At 26.1% G+C, this 20,067-nt stretch overlaps 3 protein-coding genes and 1 long non-coding RNA gene across 7 annotated transcripts in view; 3 read left to right on the top strand and 1 right to left on the bottom strand.

The window, feature by feature from the left end:
• LOC100872636 (uncharacterized) overlaps positions 1–5,812 on the top strand; it is a 49,248-nt gene extending 43,436 nt beyond the window's left edge. For 3 of the 4 annotated variants that reach the window (XM_012483451.3, XM_012483452.3, XM_003691515.4), the window contains exons 2-3: positions 2,876–4,408; positions 5,103–5,812. In XM_012483451.3, the coding sequence (XP_012338905.1) occupies positions 2,961–4,408; positions 5,103–5,436 (1,782 nt within the window). In that variant the 5' untranslated portion in view covers positions 2,876–2,960 and the 3' untranslated portion in view covers positions 5,437–5,812. Of the gene's footprint in view, positions 1–2,373; positions 2,411–2,875; positions 4,409–5,102 lie in introns of those variants that run through there. The other variant, XM_086917246.1, reaches the window with a different exon arrangement.
• A 5,977-nt stretch (positions 5,813–11,789) lies between these two features.
• Positions 11,790–13,777, top strand: LOC105734800 (uncharacterized). Its single transcript, XR_015295098.1, has 3 exons — positions 11,790–12,613; positions 12,681–12,855; positions 13,288–13,777. It is a non-coding gene; the product is annotated as an uncharacterized LOC105734800 (long non-coding RNA).
• A 629-nt stretch (positions 13,778–14,406) lies between these two features.
• Positions 14,407–17,451, top strand: LOC100872760 (uncharacterized). Its single transcript, XM_012483484.3, has 5 exons — positions 14,407–15,342; positions 16,233–16,464; positions 16,652–16,816; positions 16,918–17,027; positions 17,115–17,451. Exons 1-5 carry the CDS (start codon positions 15,210–15,212, stop codon positions 17,279–17,281), a joined length of 807 nt encoding a protein of 268 aa, XP_012338938.3. The 5' UTR covers positions 14,407–15,209; the 3' UTR covers positions 17,282–17,451.
• LOC100867234 (CDK5 regulatory subunit-associated protein 3) lies at positions 17,353–20,058 on the bottom strand. The gene is made up of 9 exons (XM_012483485.3): positions 19,867–20,058; positions 19,518–19,692; positions 19,211–19,449; positions 18,872–19,142; positions 18,654–18,784; positions 18,314–18,580; positions 18,000–18,211; positions 17,767–17,938; positions 17,353–17,686 (listed from the first exon to the last, which is right to left on the bottom strand). Exons 1-9 carry the CDS (start codon positions 19,870–19,872, stop codon positions 17,615–17,617), a joined length of 1,545 nt encoding a protein of 514 aa, XP_012338939.2. The 5' UTR covers positions 19,873–20,058; the 3' UTR covers positions 17,353–17,614.
• Between the last annotated feature and the right edge of the window lie 9 nt (positions 20,059–20,067).

Here is a 20,067-nt window from a genome sequence, read left to right as displayed (position 1 = left end):
AAAAAAGAGGTGACTTGTAGGAAATTTTTAACACAAAAAGATTGAAATTTAAAACAATTTCACGAAATTAATATTTCATCAAGACGAAACGAAACAATTGATAAATCGTATTTTCTAATTTTTAATTTTTAAATAATTTTAAACTTGGATCTGTTTCAATTATTTCTCTTATAGCATAATTAAAATAGATTATACTTTGGAAAGTGAATTGTCAAATTTTTCATGTTTTCAACTTAAAAGATATATCAAAGTTGAATTCGACAACTATTTAAAAAAAAAAAAAAAAAATAGAAAATTCATAAAAATAGATTTATCAAGTTTATTTCTGCTTCAGGAAATTTTCAAATATTCAATAATTCATCATTATCATTATTATAATACAACAGAAGACGAAGAAAAATAATTAAAGAAAATCCTTTGTCAGTCTCCCAAGGAGGTATTTTCATGTTTCCCACTTCTTTGAATGCCTCTCCCTGCATCCATCAACGGTTAAGATAACCACACTTCTTGGAACATGTTTTCCTCTAATCAATTTTTCTCTCTCTCAAATTTTTTCCAAACGGGTATTCCTTCCCAGGCAGGAGGAGAAAAAATTAATCAAGTGTCCATTAGTCGCGTGCTGTGTTAACACGTCGTCAGACAAAGCTGGCAAAAGCCTCTCCAAGCCCTGGAACTTAAGTTGGACAGCGTTGGGCTAGACGAAAGAGCATCGACGTGTTCTGGTGAGCTGGGCGATGGCCAGGTAGAGGGAGGTGCAAAAGGTGAAAAACAGTTTGCCATCAGCATAACCGGTTCCACGTATCCCGAGCCTGCGCGTCTCACTGTTTCTCCGCAGCGGCTGGATGACGACGATTCGGCCAGCAGAGGGGTCTCTTCCCGATCATAATCGATATCCATCCGCTACCGGTTACGATATCGTTAATGCGCTAGCTTTTACGACTCGTAGCCACTACTCGTAAAATCGATCGAATCCCAAAGTTTGTTTGCTTCACTTGAGATATTCGTGGTCCGTAGCCCGTAGTGGTGAAAAGAGATTGAATAGAATAATAATAATTTTGATAATTTTCCTTCACCCTGAGAGAAGTATCGTGCGATATATTGGCGAAGAGAATTTTCGAAATATCAAAAGGGAATTTTGATCAGAGTAGATTTCTTTAAATTTGTTTTTAGAATTGTCGTGTGGAATTTTATTGTATATTATTGTTGTTATCCTAAGAGGTTACCAACCTCGGCTTTATAGTTTATAATCTATACCGGAAACAGTTGAGAATGGTTGGTCAAAAGAACTTGAGATGTAAGTTTGGTACAATAGCTGGGGAGGAAAAAAACGAACTATACTTTTAGTTGCAGATTCACGGTATATAAGTTGTAGAGATGAAAGAAATTTTTATCAGAAAAGATATTTTCGTTTGTATATTAGTGTATATGTATCGATTTTGTCATATTTGATTCTTCAACTAAAGATTTTCCAATATTGTCGATATTATTCAATATTGTGATTTCTTTATCTTAAATGTGTTTTATTTGTATTTATAAAGATGTCGAGATTATAATTTGGGTCATATCTTTTTTTCTTTAAATGAAATATTGTTATGTTTCTTTAGTTTTATGAGTATATTAATAATAAATGAGTATATTAATAATATCAATTAATAATAAATGTAAATGTACAGAAATAGAAATAGAAATGCAAACACAAATATATGCATAAAGAAAAGTGACAGTACAAACTCAAAGAATACAAGAACAAAAAAAAATATCCCCCTTCATTTCTTCTCGATTATTCACCTTTTGTCATTCCAATCATACTTCATCGCTTACACCGAGAGTTTATAAATAAAAAGACGAATAAAAGCTAGCACGATTAAATGTGAAAGCTACCGCAACAAGTTCTTGATACCTTGACATGGTCGACTCGTTTCAGATAAGCTTTCCATCAACACTCTTTACTCCCCTTATCTGCAAACCAATTTGTTTTTCGCTTTTTGTATAAAATTATAAAATAATCAGACGGAAAATTTATTGCTATTCCATACACGAAAGGCCAAGGATAATAAAAATAAAAACCAGAATCATAATCGAATGGAATTCATATGTTAGAAATATAATCTCATCGTGACTAACGTATGACCTCTAATTCTTTATGTAATTCATGGTATATCGTTTTGGATGAACGATTTCACGTTCATAATAAAGCCTAATCTTAGTGGTCGTACAGGAAAAGATTTTCCTCGATGGACGAGCAATTATGTTGAAGATCATAGACATCAATGAGATGGGAGCAATAATAAAAGGAACTTTCGAACGTGTCTTCTTGTTTCTTTCTTATTTTACGACTTGTTAGAAGGAAGATCGTCGATTACGATCCTCCAGTTTCGCCGGTTGCATCAAACGTCGGAAAACGCTTCCGGTTATTATCGACTTCCTTCCACATGAAGAGATGCGACTGCTCATGAAAGATATTCCAAGAATTATTCCATAATTTTAATCTCGATTTTTTTTTAAGACTAAACCTTCTTTTACATTATAGATTTTCAATTGTATAATTCAAATTTATTAATGACTTAATTTCTTTTTTTTTTTTTTTTTTTTTTTTAGTTTAATTTTTTAAGCTTTAATATGTCTCGAAGCTTATCATCTCATTTGAAATTAGTTAATCTCTTAAAGTCATGTTTCCCTCTATTGAATATATTTTCTCTTTTGTTTCTTAGATACTTAGGTACTTATATAATCGTATATAATAATGAATTAAAAAAGGAATTTAATAATCATTCTAATAAGATAATATGATAATTTTACTCAATTTTCATATAATATAGTAATATAGAAATAGAAAAATACTTTTTTCTAACAATTATAAATAATTTTGTTTCAGACGCAGCATCGTTGTACATCCGCGTGAGTGGAGTTGGATCTACAAAAGCAGCGTGTCTCGATCGATACGCAGCTAGTCGATCAGTATGATGTTGCAGAACTGTAGCGGCGGTGGATCCAGGTGCGCTAGACGCGCTCTGATATTCGTGTTCGCCTGGGGCTTGGTAATGATCGCAGCTGTACAATTCCGTCACGTGGAGAACAATCTTAGAGAGACACCAACGGCTGAGGATTCCACTAACGAATTGCTGATCGACGATATCTACAGTCGACATGAAACACTGAATAATCATGGATCTTCGAGTCTTGGTCTATCCAGATACCTGTTGCAAAGATCCTCAGCAGACTCCAGTTTTTCGAATTCTGGTGGTTCAAGCCTTCTAACCACTTTGACCACTATATCCAACAATTCAACCAGAAATCCTTTAGATTTAGAGCCACTATTAGACAAAAGACCTGCGAAAACGGAGGAAGAATTAATTCAAGAAATAGAACAGAGATTACCTAGTCTCCCTTTATCTTACTGGAATAAAAATAGCAAATATTCTGGTAATCAGGGCAAGATTAAAGGCAATAATAGTTGTTCCAATTTAAAATATCCCTCTATCTATGATATAGAATTCAATAATGTTTATTGGCAAACAATGAGGACCAGTAATGGTACCTTTCAATTATTTGGTGCTTTTTATGATCATAGAAAGTTGTCTAGAATAGGCCCAGCAATTAGAATTGTTGGAATGATTGACAGAATTGAACCTATTGTAAAAACTCACTGTCAATTATGGTATGATGGGGAAAGAGAACCCAAGATTGTTGAAACTTTAGAATACAAATATATTTGGTATCCTAAATGGGGCAACTATAAACAGGGAATTTATCAGCCTTATGTAATTGCCTGCAAAATCCCACAAACTCATTGGTTGAAAGGACCCCCAGCCTCAGTTTCTATGGTAGAAAAGCCATGTGAAACTCCCAGCAATAATCTTAGAGTGATATACAATAAGCCTGAATATAAAAAAGATTTTGCTGTTTGTGTAAAAGGACTAGATTTTCTTCATGAAGATCTATCTGTCAGATTGGTTGAATGGATAGAGTTAATTACTCTATTAGGTGCAGACAAAATCTTCTTCTACCAGTTACAGGTTCATCCCAATGTGACCAAAATTTTGGATTATTATCAAAAGCTAGGTAAAGTTCATGTTACTCCATTAACTCTTCCTGGTGGACAACCTAATGTGCCTGCCTTTCAACATATGTATCTGACTAAAAAGACCAATCATAAGAGACAGAATGAACTGATTCCTTATAATGATTGTTTATATAAACATATGTATGAGTATGAATATATTGCTTTGTTGGATGTGGATGAAGTAATAATGCCAGTGAAAGATGGTACATGGCAGAATTTAATGAAAAGAGTATTGACAAAAGCATTCAAGATTAGAAATGAGACAAGAGCCTCATATAATGTGAGAAATGTATATTTCCTAGATGATTTGCTGCATTCTCATGGGTACTTCAAAAATATACCAAAGTAAGTATTAATATAAAGTATCTTCATACTTGGAAAAATATTTATGATGGAAACATTAGTAAGTAAAAGTTAAATTAATGAAAATTTTTTGAAACAAATTGTATTTAAATATTTTTACAATTTCTTCTGTCATTAAAAATTTTAGTAAATTTTAATGTAACTAAGCGTTTCTCTCTCTCTCTCTCTCTCGTTCTTTAATAAAATAACAAATATAAATTGTAATTTAGTAATGCTGTTTGTCAAATGCTGTTTCTAAAATGAAATGAAGTGAAACGAAACGGAACGAAATCGTAAACGATCTAATAACACCTTATAAATTTTCTAATAATTACTCTCTAAAATAAAGTGATTAATTATTAAAAGATACTGATAAGTTAAAAGAAGTATTTTATATTTGAAATTTAAAAAAGATGGAAGATATGAAAGTTTGAAAATTGAGAAAATTGAAAATTCTGTAATAAAAATTTTGTAATATTTGAGAATTTAAATTGATTTATAAATTCAAATTCTTAAAAAAGTTAAAAAATTTAAAGAACAAAGAATTTAAAAACTAAAGTGAATAATAGTTTGAGAATTCAAAAGTTTTGAAATTCGAAAATTTCAAAAATTTACAATTTAAAATTTTCAAAAAAAAAAAATTTCAGAACAAGTATAATTTTAAATTTCTCACTTAAAATTTTCTATATTTGCACAGGTATATGCACATGTTGCAGCATGTTTACCGCTCGAAGAACTTCACCAAACCTAATCAATACATCAAGTGCTTCCACAATCCGGAAAGGGTGGTAACCTTGCACAATCACTTTCCTTTAGCTTGTTTGGGCGCCGGATGCACCAGTTATCCTATAGAGACAGAAGATGCTCAACTTCAGCATTATCGGGCTGATTGCGTGAAATCGTTGAGAAAAACTTGCGTCGAGTATCGAGAAAACAGCGTGTTGGATACTACGATATGGCGATACAGAGATCAATTAATCGAAAGGGTCACCAGAACATTGGAAACTCTTGGTTTTTTTGGACCAAGCTAGCGCAAACAAGATAGAACGAGTCTCTGTGCTATTGACGACGAAGCTTGAAATCGTTTAGAATCATTTCCTTCGTTCGTCTCGTTTCCCTTTTCATTGAAGATTTTCAAAATGGTCCAATGCGTGAGAAGTTTGCTACTTGAATGGTCGTTGGAAAGCGTTTGCTTCGTGGATAGAGGATTTTTATAAAATTGAATATCTTTTTTTTCTTTCTACCAAGGGTCTATGCCAAAAATTTATTATAAAAATAATCTTTCTATAAAAGTATTATATATATTTTTTTTTATAATAATGATACTTTGCAGTTTCTTAAAAATTATACAACATATATTTTGATTTTACAACTAATGAAGTATAAATAAAGATCCTTGAATGGAAAGCGCGAAGCATTTATTCGTTGACCAATACATTCGAGAACGAAATGGCTGTGTAATCGGATGGAATATACGACAACGATTAGAATAAAGCGTAGAATAAGGATAGCGTTAACGATTTTTCAATTTGTGCCACTAGATGAAGAAACGTATTTGCGAATTGTAAATTGAATGCTGTCTTTGCTCAACGCCCTTCGAGATAATCGCGATATCGATCGGTTCTTGAGTTAATTATATTTTTTCAATACATTCGATATATCATAATATCGAATATCATCAAACGCATATAGAAGATATACCTGTACTCGAGCAATCGAAACAAATTCGTTTCAAACTAAACTAAAGGCACAAAGCAAAATATTTTATTTTGAGTGATCATGTTATCCATTCAAATAATTTAATTTTATCAAAAAATTAGTATTTGTATTACATTTATCTGTAATGTATTGTATATCATTAAATTATACTATTGACTTCTTTGGAAATGTTCGAATATTAAATTTGATTAATTCGAATATTTTAAACTGAAAAAACATGATCAAAAAGTATGAATATTTTTGATGAAAGTTAAATTAAAATTAAAATTATTAAAGATTCAGAAAAGAATCAGAAAAATTAATTATTTTTGATTATTGATAATTGTTGATTTTGATTTGAATACTTTTTAATAATTGAAATTTATTTTAACAAATTAAATTTTGAAAATTTTTCAAATGTATCAACTGAATTTGTATTAGCGAATATCTCGAAAAATGAGTCGAAAATATAATAAGAATTTGAAAGTTTTTAATTTATTTAAAAAATTTAAAAACTGAAAACAAATAATTATTTTAAAAAATCTTTTGTATTATACATCTCGAATTTCAAAAAAATGATGAAATGAATGATCAAAAGAAATGGAATATAATCAAAAGCGAAATCTAATAATAATCTGACTTTTTCTATTTATCACTTTCAATGAAATTCGATAGAAGATAGTGAACAAGTAATTATTTCTATTGTTTCTAAACGATTTGTGTGAAGCTTCTTTATGTTTTTAATTGTACCTTAATTTAGCCATTTATTGGTCCTGTATCGAATAATTCGAGTATTTTATATCGAATATAAGTAGACTCGTAAGAATAGAAATAGGTTAGAAAGAATGTTGTTACATTTTATTCTAAAAGAAAGAAAAAATAATGGATCAATAGAATGATACAGGATATTGTTTTTTGCTATCGATCATGTAACAGGAAAATGCATTTATCGATAGACATCGATGCTATTTAAACGAGTTGCACGACCGTACGACATTAGTATTAATTAGGTTATTATTCTATTTGAAGACTAGGATTTGCAGTATCCGTAGTTCGCGTACGTTTTATCTTTTTCTTTTTTTCCTTTCTCTTCATTTCCTCGCATTAAACGGAAAATCTCTGTAAAGAGAGATTCATTGTGATTTTTGTCAAACAATGACGGGAAGAAAGCTAATTATGGGCATAAATTGGAAATTAAATTAAAGTATTTGAAAAATAATATCGATTGTTAATTCGAAATCATTATTTTGAATTTTTTAATAGTTTTATAGGATTCTTTATATAAAACGTTTCAAAATAAGTCTTTTATATTTCTTATTTATTATATTTTTATTACAATTTTTCTAAATAGTCTCTTTATTTTATCATAAAAATATTAATTGAAACAAAATTGCTAAGTTTATAAAAAATAACTTTTTATAATATAATTTTTAAAAAGATAAAATTTTATGAATAAAAAAATAAAAAATAATACTTGTTTTGAAATATCTGTACGCAATACCGAATTGCCTGTAGAAAGCTTCATTTTTGATGCGCAACACAAAGAATGGTCTCGAATTCACGATTGATACTATAATTCGAGTTTAGTAAACTAATGATCGTAATTCTTGTTGAATAGCGTTTCTTGCGCGTTTCAATGAGATGTAACGAAAGCCCCTTGTTCCAGGGATATACGAACATACACAATGGATTGTGAAATAATATGTCGATTTTAAATTCAGTCACGTAAAAAGAAGACAACATAAAATAAATTGTCTGGTTAAAGGATTTTCGAAAAATTGCGTTTTACCATTTTCATTCTTTGTTACAATCGAATGTCATTTATTTTATGCAATCGAAGAGTGTTGGATCGATTGGTGTCGAAAGTAAGAAAAAATTAAAAAATTTTAAAACTTAAATTGATAAGCATCAATTAAAAGAATTTTTTAAATCATGTTTCATCGAATATCTTCACGAGTTTCACAAAAGAACAAAATGATACATAACCATGGAACAATCGAATGCTTTCTTCTCTCGTATGTTTGCTTTGTAACTCGAAACAAGCTATATAGGTTCATTTCCTCTTCTTTTTATATGGTGAACCTCGATCGCTTTCTATGCGATACGATCGTTTTCTTTCTTTTTCTTTTGTGCTATTAAATGAGAGCGCGATTGACGTTACACCATAAATTAATGCATAAATATTATTATTAATATTTCTATTCCTATTATTATTAATATAAATGTTTACATATATATATATACATATATACATATATATGTATATGTATATATATATAACAGATCCATTTAATATTTTCCAAGATATATATATTTATATTCATAATATACAAACATTTGAATATAATTATCTAAATCGACGTTAACCTATCCAAATTAATTTTTTATCACGCAATGCGATCACAATGATCAGACAAATGACAATTCTTTCATTTAATCTATTATTTTCACTCGGCTTTGTGGTATTTTTTATATTTTAATTAATAGGTATATCTGATTAGTCTGGTGATTTGGGTCGTTTTGGTGATTTTTATCTTTTTAATATGGCGAAATCGTGTGTCAAAGTGCCTAAAATCATCGATTACGAATATAATCTATGTGATCTACAGCTCAGTCTTGACGATCGACCTCTCGTTTTTTATGTAAATACACAGAGGAGTCGATTGGGATAATAATAAGCTATTACCAGATATACACGTATTTTTTATTTTTCGCACTTTTTTAAATGAACTTTAAACTAATAAAGAAGAAAGACAAGGTTAGATAAATAATTTCATAAACAAGTGATTAGATTGATTTAATTTTATTTTCTTATATATTATTTCCTTATAATTATTATTAATATTTTTAATTCAGCAATATAGATACAATAATTAGAAAAAAATAATTCAAATAATCAAATATTCTCTAATATTTATAAAAAAAATTTTTGAACATTTCTAATTATGTTTAAAAAAGTTTACTTATTAATATTGATAAAATACTTATAACGTTGATATTAAATTATAAATCATATATAACATCAATGAATTATACAAATAATAAATTATTAATGAAATATTAAAAATTATAATATTTAAATATTTTATTTAAATATTATTTTAATATTAAATTTAATAATGTATTTCACAAATACTTTAATAGAAATTTCATTAAAAAAAGAAATATTCAGATATCGGAGCTGTTTCTAAATGTATTAGACAAGGAGATTAAATATTTGAAAAAGGATGGAGATAGAATAAAAGTATTAGCATCAGCGCCATCTTCAGTGTGCCGCAAATGAAACTCGTAAAAGACAAGGAAAACAAATTATAGAAAAGGATGAAAATAGAGTATAATTGATCAGTGGCGCCATCTCTGGAGCATAAAACGTATCAATTGTAAACAGGATAAAGTAGAGAAGGAATTGAATATCAGCGCCATCTCTCAGTAGTTTTTAAAAATAGATATCTTTAGCATTCAAAAGATGGCACAAGCAATCAATTCTTATCTCTATCTTTATTTTTTTCTTATTATTTGTTTTCTTTGTTTATTTTCATATTTATTTTACGGCAAGATTAGATAAATAATTCCATAAATAAGTGACTAGATTCATTTAATTTTGTTTTCTTATATATTATTTCCTTATATATAATTGCCATTAATATTTAATTCAACAATATAGATATAATGATTAGAAAATAAAATTCAAGTAATCAAATATTCTCTCAAATATTTATAAAAAGAATTTTTGAACATTTCTAATTATGTTTAAAAAAGTTTACTTATTATTTTAAGTTTACTTATTAATATTGATAAAATACTTATAACGTTGATATTAAATTATAAATCATATATAACATCAATGAATTATACAAATAATAAATTATTAATGAAATATTAAAAATTATAATATTTAAATATTTTATTTAAATATTATTTTAATATTAAATTTAATAATGTATTTCACAAATACTTTAATAGAAATTTCATTAAAAAAAGAAATATTCAGATATCGGAGCTGTTTCTAAATGTATTAGACAAGGAGATTAAATATTTGAAAAAGGATGGAGATAGAATAAAAGTATTAGCATCAGCGCCATCTTCAGTGTGCCGCAAATGAAACTCGTAAAAGACAAGGAAAACAAATTATAGAAAAGGATGAAAATAGAGTATAATTGATCAGTGGCGCCATCTCTGGAGCATAAAACGTATCAATTGTAAACAGGATAAAGTAGAGAAGGAATTGAATATCAGCGCCATCTCTCAGTAGTTTTTAAAAATAGATATCTTTAGCATTCAAAAGATGGCACAAGCAATCAATTCTTATCTCTATCTTTATTTTTTTCTTATTATTTGTTTTCTTTGTTTATTTTCATATTTATTTTACGGCAAGATTAGATAAATAATTCCATAAATAAGTGACTAGATTCATTTAATTTTGTTTTCTTATATATTATTTCCTTATATATAATTGCCATTAATATTTAATTCAACAATATAGATATAATGATTAGAAAATAAAATTCAAGTAATCAAATATTCTCTCAAATATTTATAAAAAGAATTTTTGAACATTTCTAATTATGTTTAAAAAAGTTTACTTATTATTTTAAGTTTACTTATTAATATTGATAAAATACTTATAACGTTGATATTAAATTATAAATCATATATAACATCAATGAATTATACAAATAATAAATTATTAATGAAATATTAAAAATTATAATATTTAAATATTTTATTTAAATATTATTTTAATATTAAATTTAATAATGTATTTCACAAATACTTTAATAGAAATTTCATTAAAAAAAGAAATATTCAGATATCGGAGCTGTTTCTAAATGTATTAGACAAGGAGATTAAATATTTGAAAAAGGATGGAGATAGAATAAAAGTATTAGCATCAGCGCCATCTTCAGTGTGCCGCAAATGAAACTCGTAAAAGACAAGGAAAACAAATTATAGAAAAGGATGGAAATAGAGTATAATTGATCAGTGGCGCCATCTCTGGAGCATAAAACGTATCAATTGTAAACAGGATAAAGTAGAGAAGGAATTGAGTATCATCGCCATCTCTTAGTAGTTTTTAAAAATAGATATATTTAGCATTCAAAAGATGGCACTAGCAATCAATTCTTATCTCTATCTTTATTTTTCTCTTATTATTTGTTCTCTTTGTTTATTTTCATGTTTATTTTACGGCACTCTGGAGATGGCGCTGATTTCCAAATTTTTATCCTATTTCTGTCCTTTTTTTTATTATTTGCTGTTCTTGTTTATATTATTTTATTGAAATCTTTGCAGATGACTATTGATCCACAGTTTTCCTCGTATTAAGAGTTAATAATATATATATAATTTTTCATGGATATTTCTTTAGAAAATATTCATTATTATCTTGAAAATGATACAAAAATTGTTTCTTGAAAAACGATATCAAGTTAAGAATTATGCAGTACTTATAACCCAGTTTAAATTAAGCAAAATTTTTTTTAATCATTTAGACTTTAGATCTTATCATTTTATTTGTATCTGTCGTGGAATTTTGTGAGATTATCGTGGAATATCAGAAGATATCATGGCATGTATATAAAAATACAGATTTCTTAATTTAAAGATAAAAATCTCAATTTTTTTACTTCGTTCTTTTTAAAAAAAAAATGACCGTGTTAATTTTTTTTATTTTTTATTTTTTCAGATAATTATCTAATCATACATTTATAAAATGTCTTCCTGAACATTTAAATCCAATTCAAATTATTGTCGAATAACTTTTATATTACAATTCTTGGATCGTCAGGCTGACTTCTTCCGGTAATCAGTCGAATATCCTGGTCGATTGATAAATTTGTTGAGTATTTAATCAGAATTTGAATTCTGTAAGTAAAACTTGAAAAAGATTGCAGGTATCATGTTATATTATATTTATATAAATTTTTATTCATTTTTTTATATACAATATTAAATTATTTGAATCATATACAAGAATTATTTTAGAATTATTTTAGAAAGTTAAAATCATAAAAATTTAGTTCAATTTTTATATAAATAAATTAAATTTTTGTTTCGCCCTCAATATTTCGCCTTTTTACATTTCGGTTGATAACATTGTTGGTGAAAGTATACAATTTGTTCCACGATAACGTGGCGTTAGAATTATGTTGTTCTATTATGGTTACCTACCTCGAATCCTAGATAAAATGAGCGAAGTCTCGATGCGCTTGGCAAGATTATATTACGATACACTTCGTTTCACAGATGGTCTACTTTTGAGAGCGGTAACTAGTGTCTAATTTACATATTTAGGCTGCCTAAAATCTTTTCAAAAATGATCATAATCTTAAAAATTTTTGAAAAGAGCAAGCAATTTTAATTTAATTTTGTAATTTACAGTTATAATGTTTTAACTACCTCAGATAATAATTTTCGACACAGATTTATTTATATAGAGAAAATAAAAAATAATAATCTTTAAAAGATTATTAATATTCTAAGTAAAGATAATTTTTTAACAATTTTGAGGTAAAAACAAATGTATTTTTCGTAAATTGTTTGGCTTTGTTCACTGACAAACAACATACCTTTTTAGGTTGTGCAACCTTTAATGGATGGATTGCATGCCACCAACAATTGGTGCTTTCTTTTGATTCGCATTCTTCAAAGAATAATTTCTCATGATGTTCGCTTCGTGGACCTTTAACATTCATTTCATTGCACGAAAATAGATGTTTGCTTACTATGAAGAAACTCGAAACAAGATAAAGGTAAACAGGTATATATTTCTTAGAAAGAATGTCAAACTTCGAACAGCAATTAACATCATTTTATTAGCGAAAGTGTTCTAAAGAGCAAATTTATGATGTTAATTTTCCAATTTTATATTAAAGTCAAAATAGAAATTTTGAGAATTTCTTTAAAACATTTTTCTATTTCATGTTAAAATAATTATCAGATGAAATTTTTATCCTAATAAATAAGAAATAATAGTTTTTTTAGTTAGTGATCTAGTTAATTTAGTAAACGAAATTTAATTACTTTGATTCAATACTTGACTTCAATCTCATTATATAATCAGTTTTTCAGCACTCTTAAGAAACACTGAATAATTACATTCGAATCTATCGTCGTATCACATTAAATGATTATAAATTCTATTACATATTAAATTTTATTTACATTATATCATTTTTTTACAGGTTCATCAAATTCAAAGAGATTGTTATAATTCAGAAAACGATACTTAACGCGGGTGAAACTGTCTGAAGCGTTCATTCTTCGACAGGCCATTGTTCTATTTATCGGTATACAAGTACGATCTTGCAATTTCCTGTGAGCGAATCTCGTCTCATGATTGTTTTTCTACATGATATAGCAGGATTGGTTTTGAAATCAGATTTAAAAATCCTGGAAACATTGTTGAGGCGAGTATTTCGTTTAAATTTCGCGTAAATAATCAAATACAAATAAAGAAAATTTAATATTGGATATTTATAAAAATGGATCGAAAAATATAAAATATTTTACATTTCATTTGCAATTTTGATAAAATTTGTTCATAATAATTACTTGCAAGAAATTACACATAACAAATTATGATAATTAAAATATCAAAAGTAATCATAGGCATAATTCATTCTGTTGAATTGGAACATTGTATTTATAATAAAATAATTATTTTTTTAAATATTCCATCAAACATCTATTGTTCACAGCAAGTACCGCTAGATTCAACGTAGCACATTTACTATGTGTGTATCTATAGTTACTAGTAGTAAATACCAACCAGTTGGATGTTACTATTTTACGATTATGAACTACATCGACTAGTCGGTCAATTGATAAATTTATTGTTTTCGATGCTTAATCACCGTAACATGACATTTTGGATTTTAAATGAAAATAAAAATGAAAATATTTTATCATTATTATACAATTTGAAAATAGTTAATATTTTTATTTACAATTTTATTGAACAAATATAAATATATATTTTTCAAATTTCTTAAATAATTTTAATTCGTATTTTAAAGGAATATGTATTAATTTAAAGAAAATTCATTTAAAGAAATAACAAGAGAGCAATTAAATAAAATATGTACGTCGTTATTTATATCTGTATTTTAATCTTTGAACTTATTCTGGGAAAAATCTGGACTACTTCAAAATTAGATCTTATCTACAAGAGAATTTCATCATACATTTCATTATTTAGTTGATTAAAAAGTGAAGAAATGAATAAATTTAATAAATAGCGAAATAAAAGGTGAATGTGGCATCTCGAGCATTCCCCGCTTCAAGGAAATCGTCGAAAGTATAACAGTAGGTTTCTCAGACCGCGTCTAAGCATCTCTCCTCCTGGATGAAGAAGATTAGTTGGCGTGCTGTTCCTCGAGTGTTTCATTGCGAGTTCCGACAAACAATCTCGGGGTCACTGAGTTTCAGTAGAACAGTGAACACGGGTCATCAAATGTAGTATATACCATGGTAAGAAGGAGTAGGTTTCCTTTTTAGATACCTCGTGGAGGGAATCGATGGATCAGTATTCGTTTGATTCTCCTGACGAAACAACAAGAACTTCGGCTCCTATCTTTGGAGAAAAACGGATATTGTGCGATCTCAGTTGATAAAAGTTACTTGGTGAATCAAGTTTCAATTGTATTAAAGAAAATAATATTTCTATGTTTGAGACAAAAGATAGTGAAGTTTAAATATTTTAAAATATTTTGTGAGATATGAATATTTTTCAAATTTATGAAAAAGATTGATCATTAATGGATTTATATGATGGAAATATAAAAATTGAAAATTTACCTCAAATGAATTTTAAATAAAATTTGAAGAAGAATACTTGAATAAAAGAAAAAAAATTTTAAAGTAGAATTTAAAAAGATTTTATTTTGTATGATAAAAGAAGACCAAGAAATTAATCTTTATCAAGTGATTTTCCATGTTTGATGAATTTTAAAAATATATCTTTCAATTGGATTGGCAATATGTAACAGATAATGCATTCACGAATGAAACACTATTCTTCGGCACCGGAACTCAAAAATCATAACATGTTGAATGAATTCAGAATTCTTAGCTGACAGTTCATTTTCGTGAAAACATATACTCGATGAATCGTAAAAGAGTCATCCTCGTGTTCATTTTTCATGGCTTCGATAAGTCATGGATAATACATCATCGAAGAATCTTTCTCATCTTTCTTTCCCTTGTGATACTCGTAACACCTTGTTACGAAAGTCGTGGTATGTTGCAAAACTAATATCATACAATATTCATATTTATTTTTATTTGAAATAATAAATTTTAAAATATATTTGTAAAAAAAGAGTTAAATTATCATTTAAATTAAATTTAAATAGGTCGTAACGAATTACTTAATACAATTTTTTGCAATAAAAATTTATCTATAGAAAAAATGGAAAATATAATAATTAATAAATTGTAAAATAAGATAGCGGTTGTCTTAGCAGTTCTGTCCTAATAATTGATAAGTGAGTTTTCCAATGATTGTAATAATTGAAGTCACTGTAGACATAAGTATGTCTCATTCTTAAAGATCGTGAAGCAGTAAGCGTGAAAGAAAAGAACAGAACAATTGAAAAAATATATTTTCGTTCGATTTCGAATTAAAAAATAGCTCGAGAAAAAAGGGATGACTTGTTAGAAATTCTAATTATTATTATCAATAATTAGAATAAGTGATTTTTTTAAAAAAATAAATTAATATTTTTTTAATTTATTATATATGTATTTTATTATGTAAATTTTTAAAATATAAAATTTATAAAAATCATATAAAAATTATAACAACAAAGTATAAAATTAAATATAAAATAAGATATATTAAAAGAAATTAGGATAATTTTAGAGAGAAAACTAACTTAGTCGTAGTTTGTAATGACCATAAATTATGCATGTTTTATGCAATGAAAAGTTTATTTTGAAGAGAAGATAATTTCAAAAATGTGCAAATAAATTTTTATGTAAAACAAGTTATTTAAATGATTTGATATAGTTAAATTGTTATCATTACGATTATTATGATTTGTTTAATAATAATTCAATAATTTTTAATATTATTGTTTTCATCTTATTAGAATTTTTAATTTATTATTAAATATTTTTATTATAGCCAGGAATACTCCAAATACTCAGAAATTAATTAGAAATAGAGAAATATATAAGTTATATGAAAATAAACCATCATCCAATTATATAGAAAACAATTGGGAAAAAAAAACTCTTCAATTTGAACAAAATGATGAGAGATGGGATTCAATATCTATGCAAAAGGAAAATACTTATATACATGAATTTCCATCTATTAATTTTACATACAATAATACAAGAGATAATCGAATATTGTATGTTTGTGTTTTTTAATATCTTTTACATTTTTCATTTATTTTATTATTTAAACAAATAATTTATTGGCAATATTTATTTTAATAACATTACTTAATTAAAATATATTATTTTTAATTCTAAATCTTTTATTTTATAAGAAAAATATATAATTTTTAATTGTTTATAAAATTTATATTATTTTAGAATGTATAATAAACAAAGTTTAACACATAAAAGATTTAAAAGAGGTGTTATACATTTATATAACATGGTAGTATGCGCCACTGGATGTAATCCTTTAGCTTATAAAGGATATGGATGTTATTGCGGTTTTTTGGGTTCCGGATATGTAATAGATGGAATAGATAGGTAAACTTTATGCATATATTTACGAAATATATATTTTTTATTTTTAATAAAGTTCATAAAAATAAGTCTCATAATTTAAATATTTTAATAATTTTTTTTAGATGTTGTAAAATGCACGATTGGTGCTATGATGCTACAGAATGTCCAGTATTTTCAGGATACTTTATACCATATTATTGGAGATGTTATCGTGGTCACAAACCAGTATGCGGTTAGCTTCATTGAATGCGTTATTTTATTATTATATATATAATTATAATTATATCTATTTTAAACAATATTTTTCTTTGTATTAAAGCTGTTGAACATGGAAATTGGGGAGGCTCTGGATCATGTGCTCAACGATTGTGTGAATGTGATCGTTCATTCGCCGAGTGTTTAAAACGTTATCCTTGTCCAACAACTAAAGCTGTATGCACTTCTTCACCTTGGAGACTCGTACAAAATCTTTTTATGATTATGTAATTATTGGCATAATTATGAAACGGTACTTAATTATTATTAACATAGTGTTCATACCAAAGATAAGAAACATATTTCAGTAAGTACTGTAACATTTATTATGACAAAATGTACAAATATTTTTATGAAATTATAAAATCAACAAAATAATATATATCGAAATAGTTTCTTAATTTTCATTTTTATTATTTTTCAAAGAACTAAGCATTCAATAAGAATAATATTAGAAAATATAGTAATTTCTTCATATCATTAAATAATATTATTCATTCTTTATTTTGTAATAAAATCTTATTTACAATAGACATATTATTTTTATTTCTTTTTTTTAATTATTTACAACATATTTATACTTCCAGTTAAATGGACAGTTCTGTTTTTATATTTTTTTGAAATATCTTGTTCGATCTATAAACAAAATAAGAAAAATAGTACATTAATAATATAATAATAAGATATTCATATGCAATGAATATTATTTCAAATACCTCTGTTTGAAGTTCCTTTGTTTTTTGTATAAGAAGTTGAAGATAAGGTCTAATAGAATTAATATCTTCACCAGAATTTTCTCGTTTCTCTTTTACATTTTTTTGTAAAATTATCATTTTTTCAACTAAGCTTAATTTTTGTTTCAATGATGAAGTTAAAACATCTACATATCTATAAAAACAAATTTCTGTAAAAATACTATATAAATATAATATAATATTTATTTATTTACCTTATAGAATGTTTAATATTATGTAAATGTTGAACTTTAGTATCCAAAATTTCAGATAAAACAACTTGAACATTATCTAACATATTTTGAGTATTTTCCAATGTAGAATACTGAACAATAGAAGATGAATCTTGTAGTTGACTAAAGCTTAAAAAATTTACACTATCATCCCCTTTAAACTCATATAAACGTACTTTAAGAAATGCTTCCAACTATAAAAAAAAAAAAAAATAATGATTTAGAAAATAGTATCAAAATATAATTTAATCAGAAAAATTTAATTATTAATCAGAAAAAATATAAAATTTATGTACCTCAAATAACTGATTAATAAAATCATTTCTAGTTGATGGATTGTCAAGAACAGTATATGCTTTACTACCAGTAGCAATTCCACCTTCATGACCAGCTGCTTCTACAACTATACCAGATTCTTCTAAAGAAATATTATAATCTATATTTTCATCTTCTATAGTCTCATCTGTATTTTCATCACCCCAATCAATTTCACCTCCAACTTCTAACATTATATCTTCAAAATTTATGCCATTGTTTATATCAATTTTTCCAAAATCAATTCCCTGAATTTATGAAAATATTAGGAAAAAATTTATAATTATTCATATATTTTATAATGTTATTAATGTTACATACAATGTTATCAATATCTTCAATTTTCTTATTTTCTAAATCATCATTATTTAAACTTATATTTAAAGGTGGTTCATTAACTGATAGTGGAGCTTCTCCATAAATCCATTCATATGTTGTAGTATTTCCTTTATCTAATTAATTTATAATATGTAATATGTATAACAATATATATATGTATATATATGTATAAATATATTTCTTTAAATAATTTAACATACCAATTATATATTTTACCATAGGAACACAACCACCATCATGCTGTCTACCAAGAGTATAATTAACAAAAGCACAATAAAATTCTACAACTTTCTCTAATGATTTTATTTTTTTGGCAATTTTTTCATAAATTTCTGGAAGTTCTTTTACTTTTTCAGTTAATTCTTGCTTTATTTGTTCTCCAGGAATACCTAATTGCTTACAAAGTAAATTAAATTCTGATCTAGCAATATTTTCTGATTTTTTATAGTCAGCTTCTTTTTTTTCTAATTCCTATTAAAAAATTTTTTATTTATAAAAATGTAATAATAAATAATATACAAATAATAATAAGTACTTACAACTTGTATTTGTTCTAGTTTTTGAATTTGTTTTTTAGTACTTGGAATTTCATAATTAACATTTCTTATAAGTATTTGTGCAATTTCTGCAAGATATATATTATCTTTTTCATATAAACGTAATATTTCTTGCCAATCTTTCATTCTTTGTGAACCATATCTGCCAAATACATTTTTTGTATCAGCTTCAGTTTCTTTTAAAATTTCTATTATTTTCAAGCAATGAAAATAATTTATATCTAAAAAAATATAAATTAAATTATAAATTGTTAAATTATAAATATAATAAAATAATAATTAAACATACATGAACCAGATAATAATTTTGCAATGCCTTCATGAATAGGCATATCTTGTATTGCATTATTAATTTTTTCTCTGATAGGTAAAATCATTACATGCCAATCTTTAGTGCAATGCCTTCTATTAATTAACCATTCTAATAATTTTCCACTATTAATATCAATAGGAATATCTTGTTCCTGGAAAAATATAATATTAATTAAAATATAAATTGTGTAAATTAAAAATATACGTACGTAAATATAACATTTTTATTAGCATTAAATAAATACAATATTCAATAAAATAAAAGACTTTTGATAATTTATAAAAATAAATATAAAACTTAGATATAAAAAAATTAAAAAATTTACCTCCATGATGTGAAACTTTATACAATTTTGATAAAATTTATTTATATCTTTTCTTTGACAGGTTATAACAGCTGTTGTTTCTTATTTGTATTTTTACTATCACCATTAAAATTGAATATATAGATAAATTGCTCTACTGGCAATCTCAAGAATACTTACATTACGTATTTCCGTAAAAACAAAATTTAAATCAATTATATT

Source organism: Apis florea, unplaced genomic scaffold, assembly GCF_048593485.1.
Source record: "Apis florea isolate Af1SG1 unplaced genomic scaffold, ASM4859348v1 contig_2201_pilon, whole genome shotgun sequence".
Taxonomy (NCBI): domain Eukaryota; kingdom Metazoa; phylum Arthropoda; class Insecta; order Hymenoptera; family Apidae; genus Apis; species Apis florea.
This window is presented reverse-complemented; position numbering and strand designations above follow the sequence as displayed.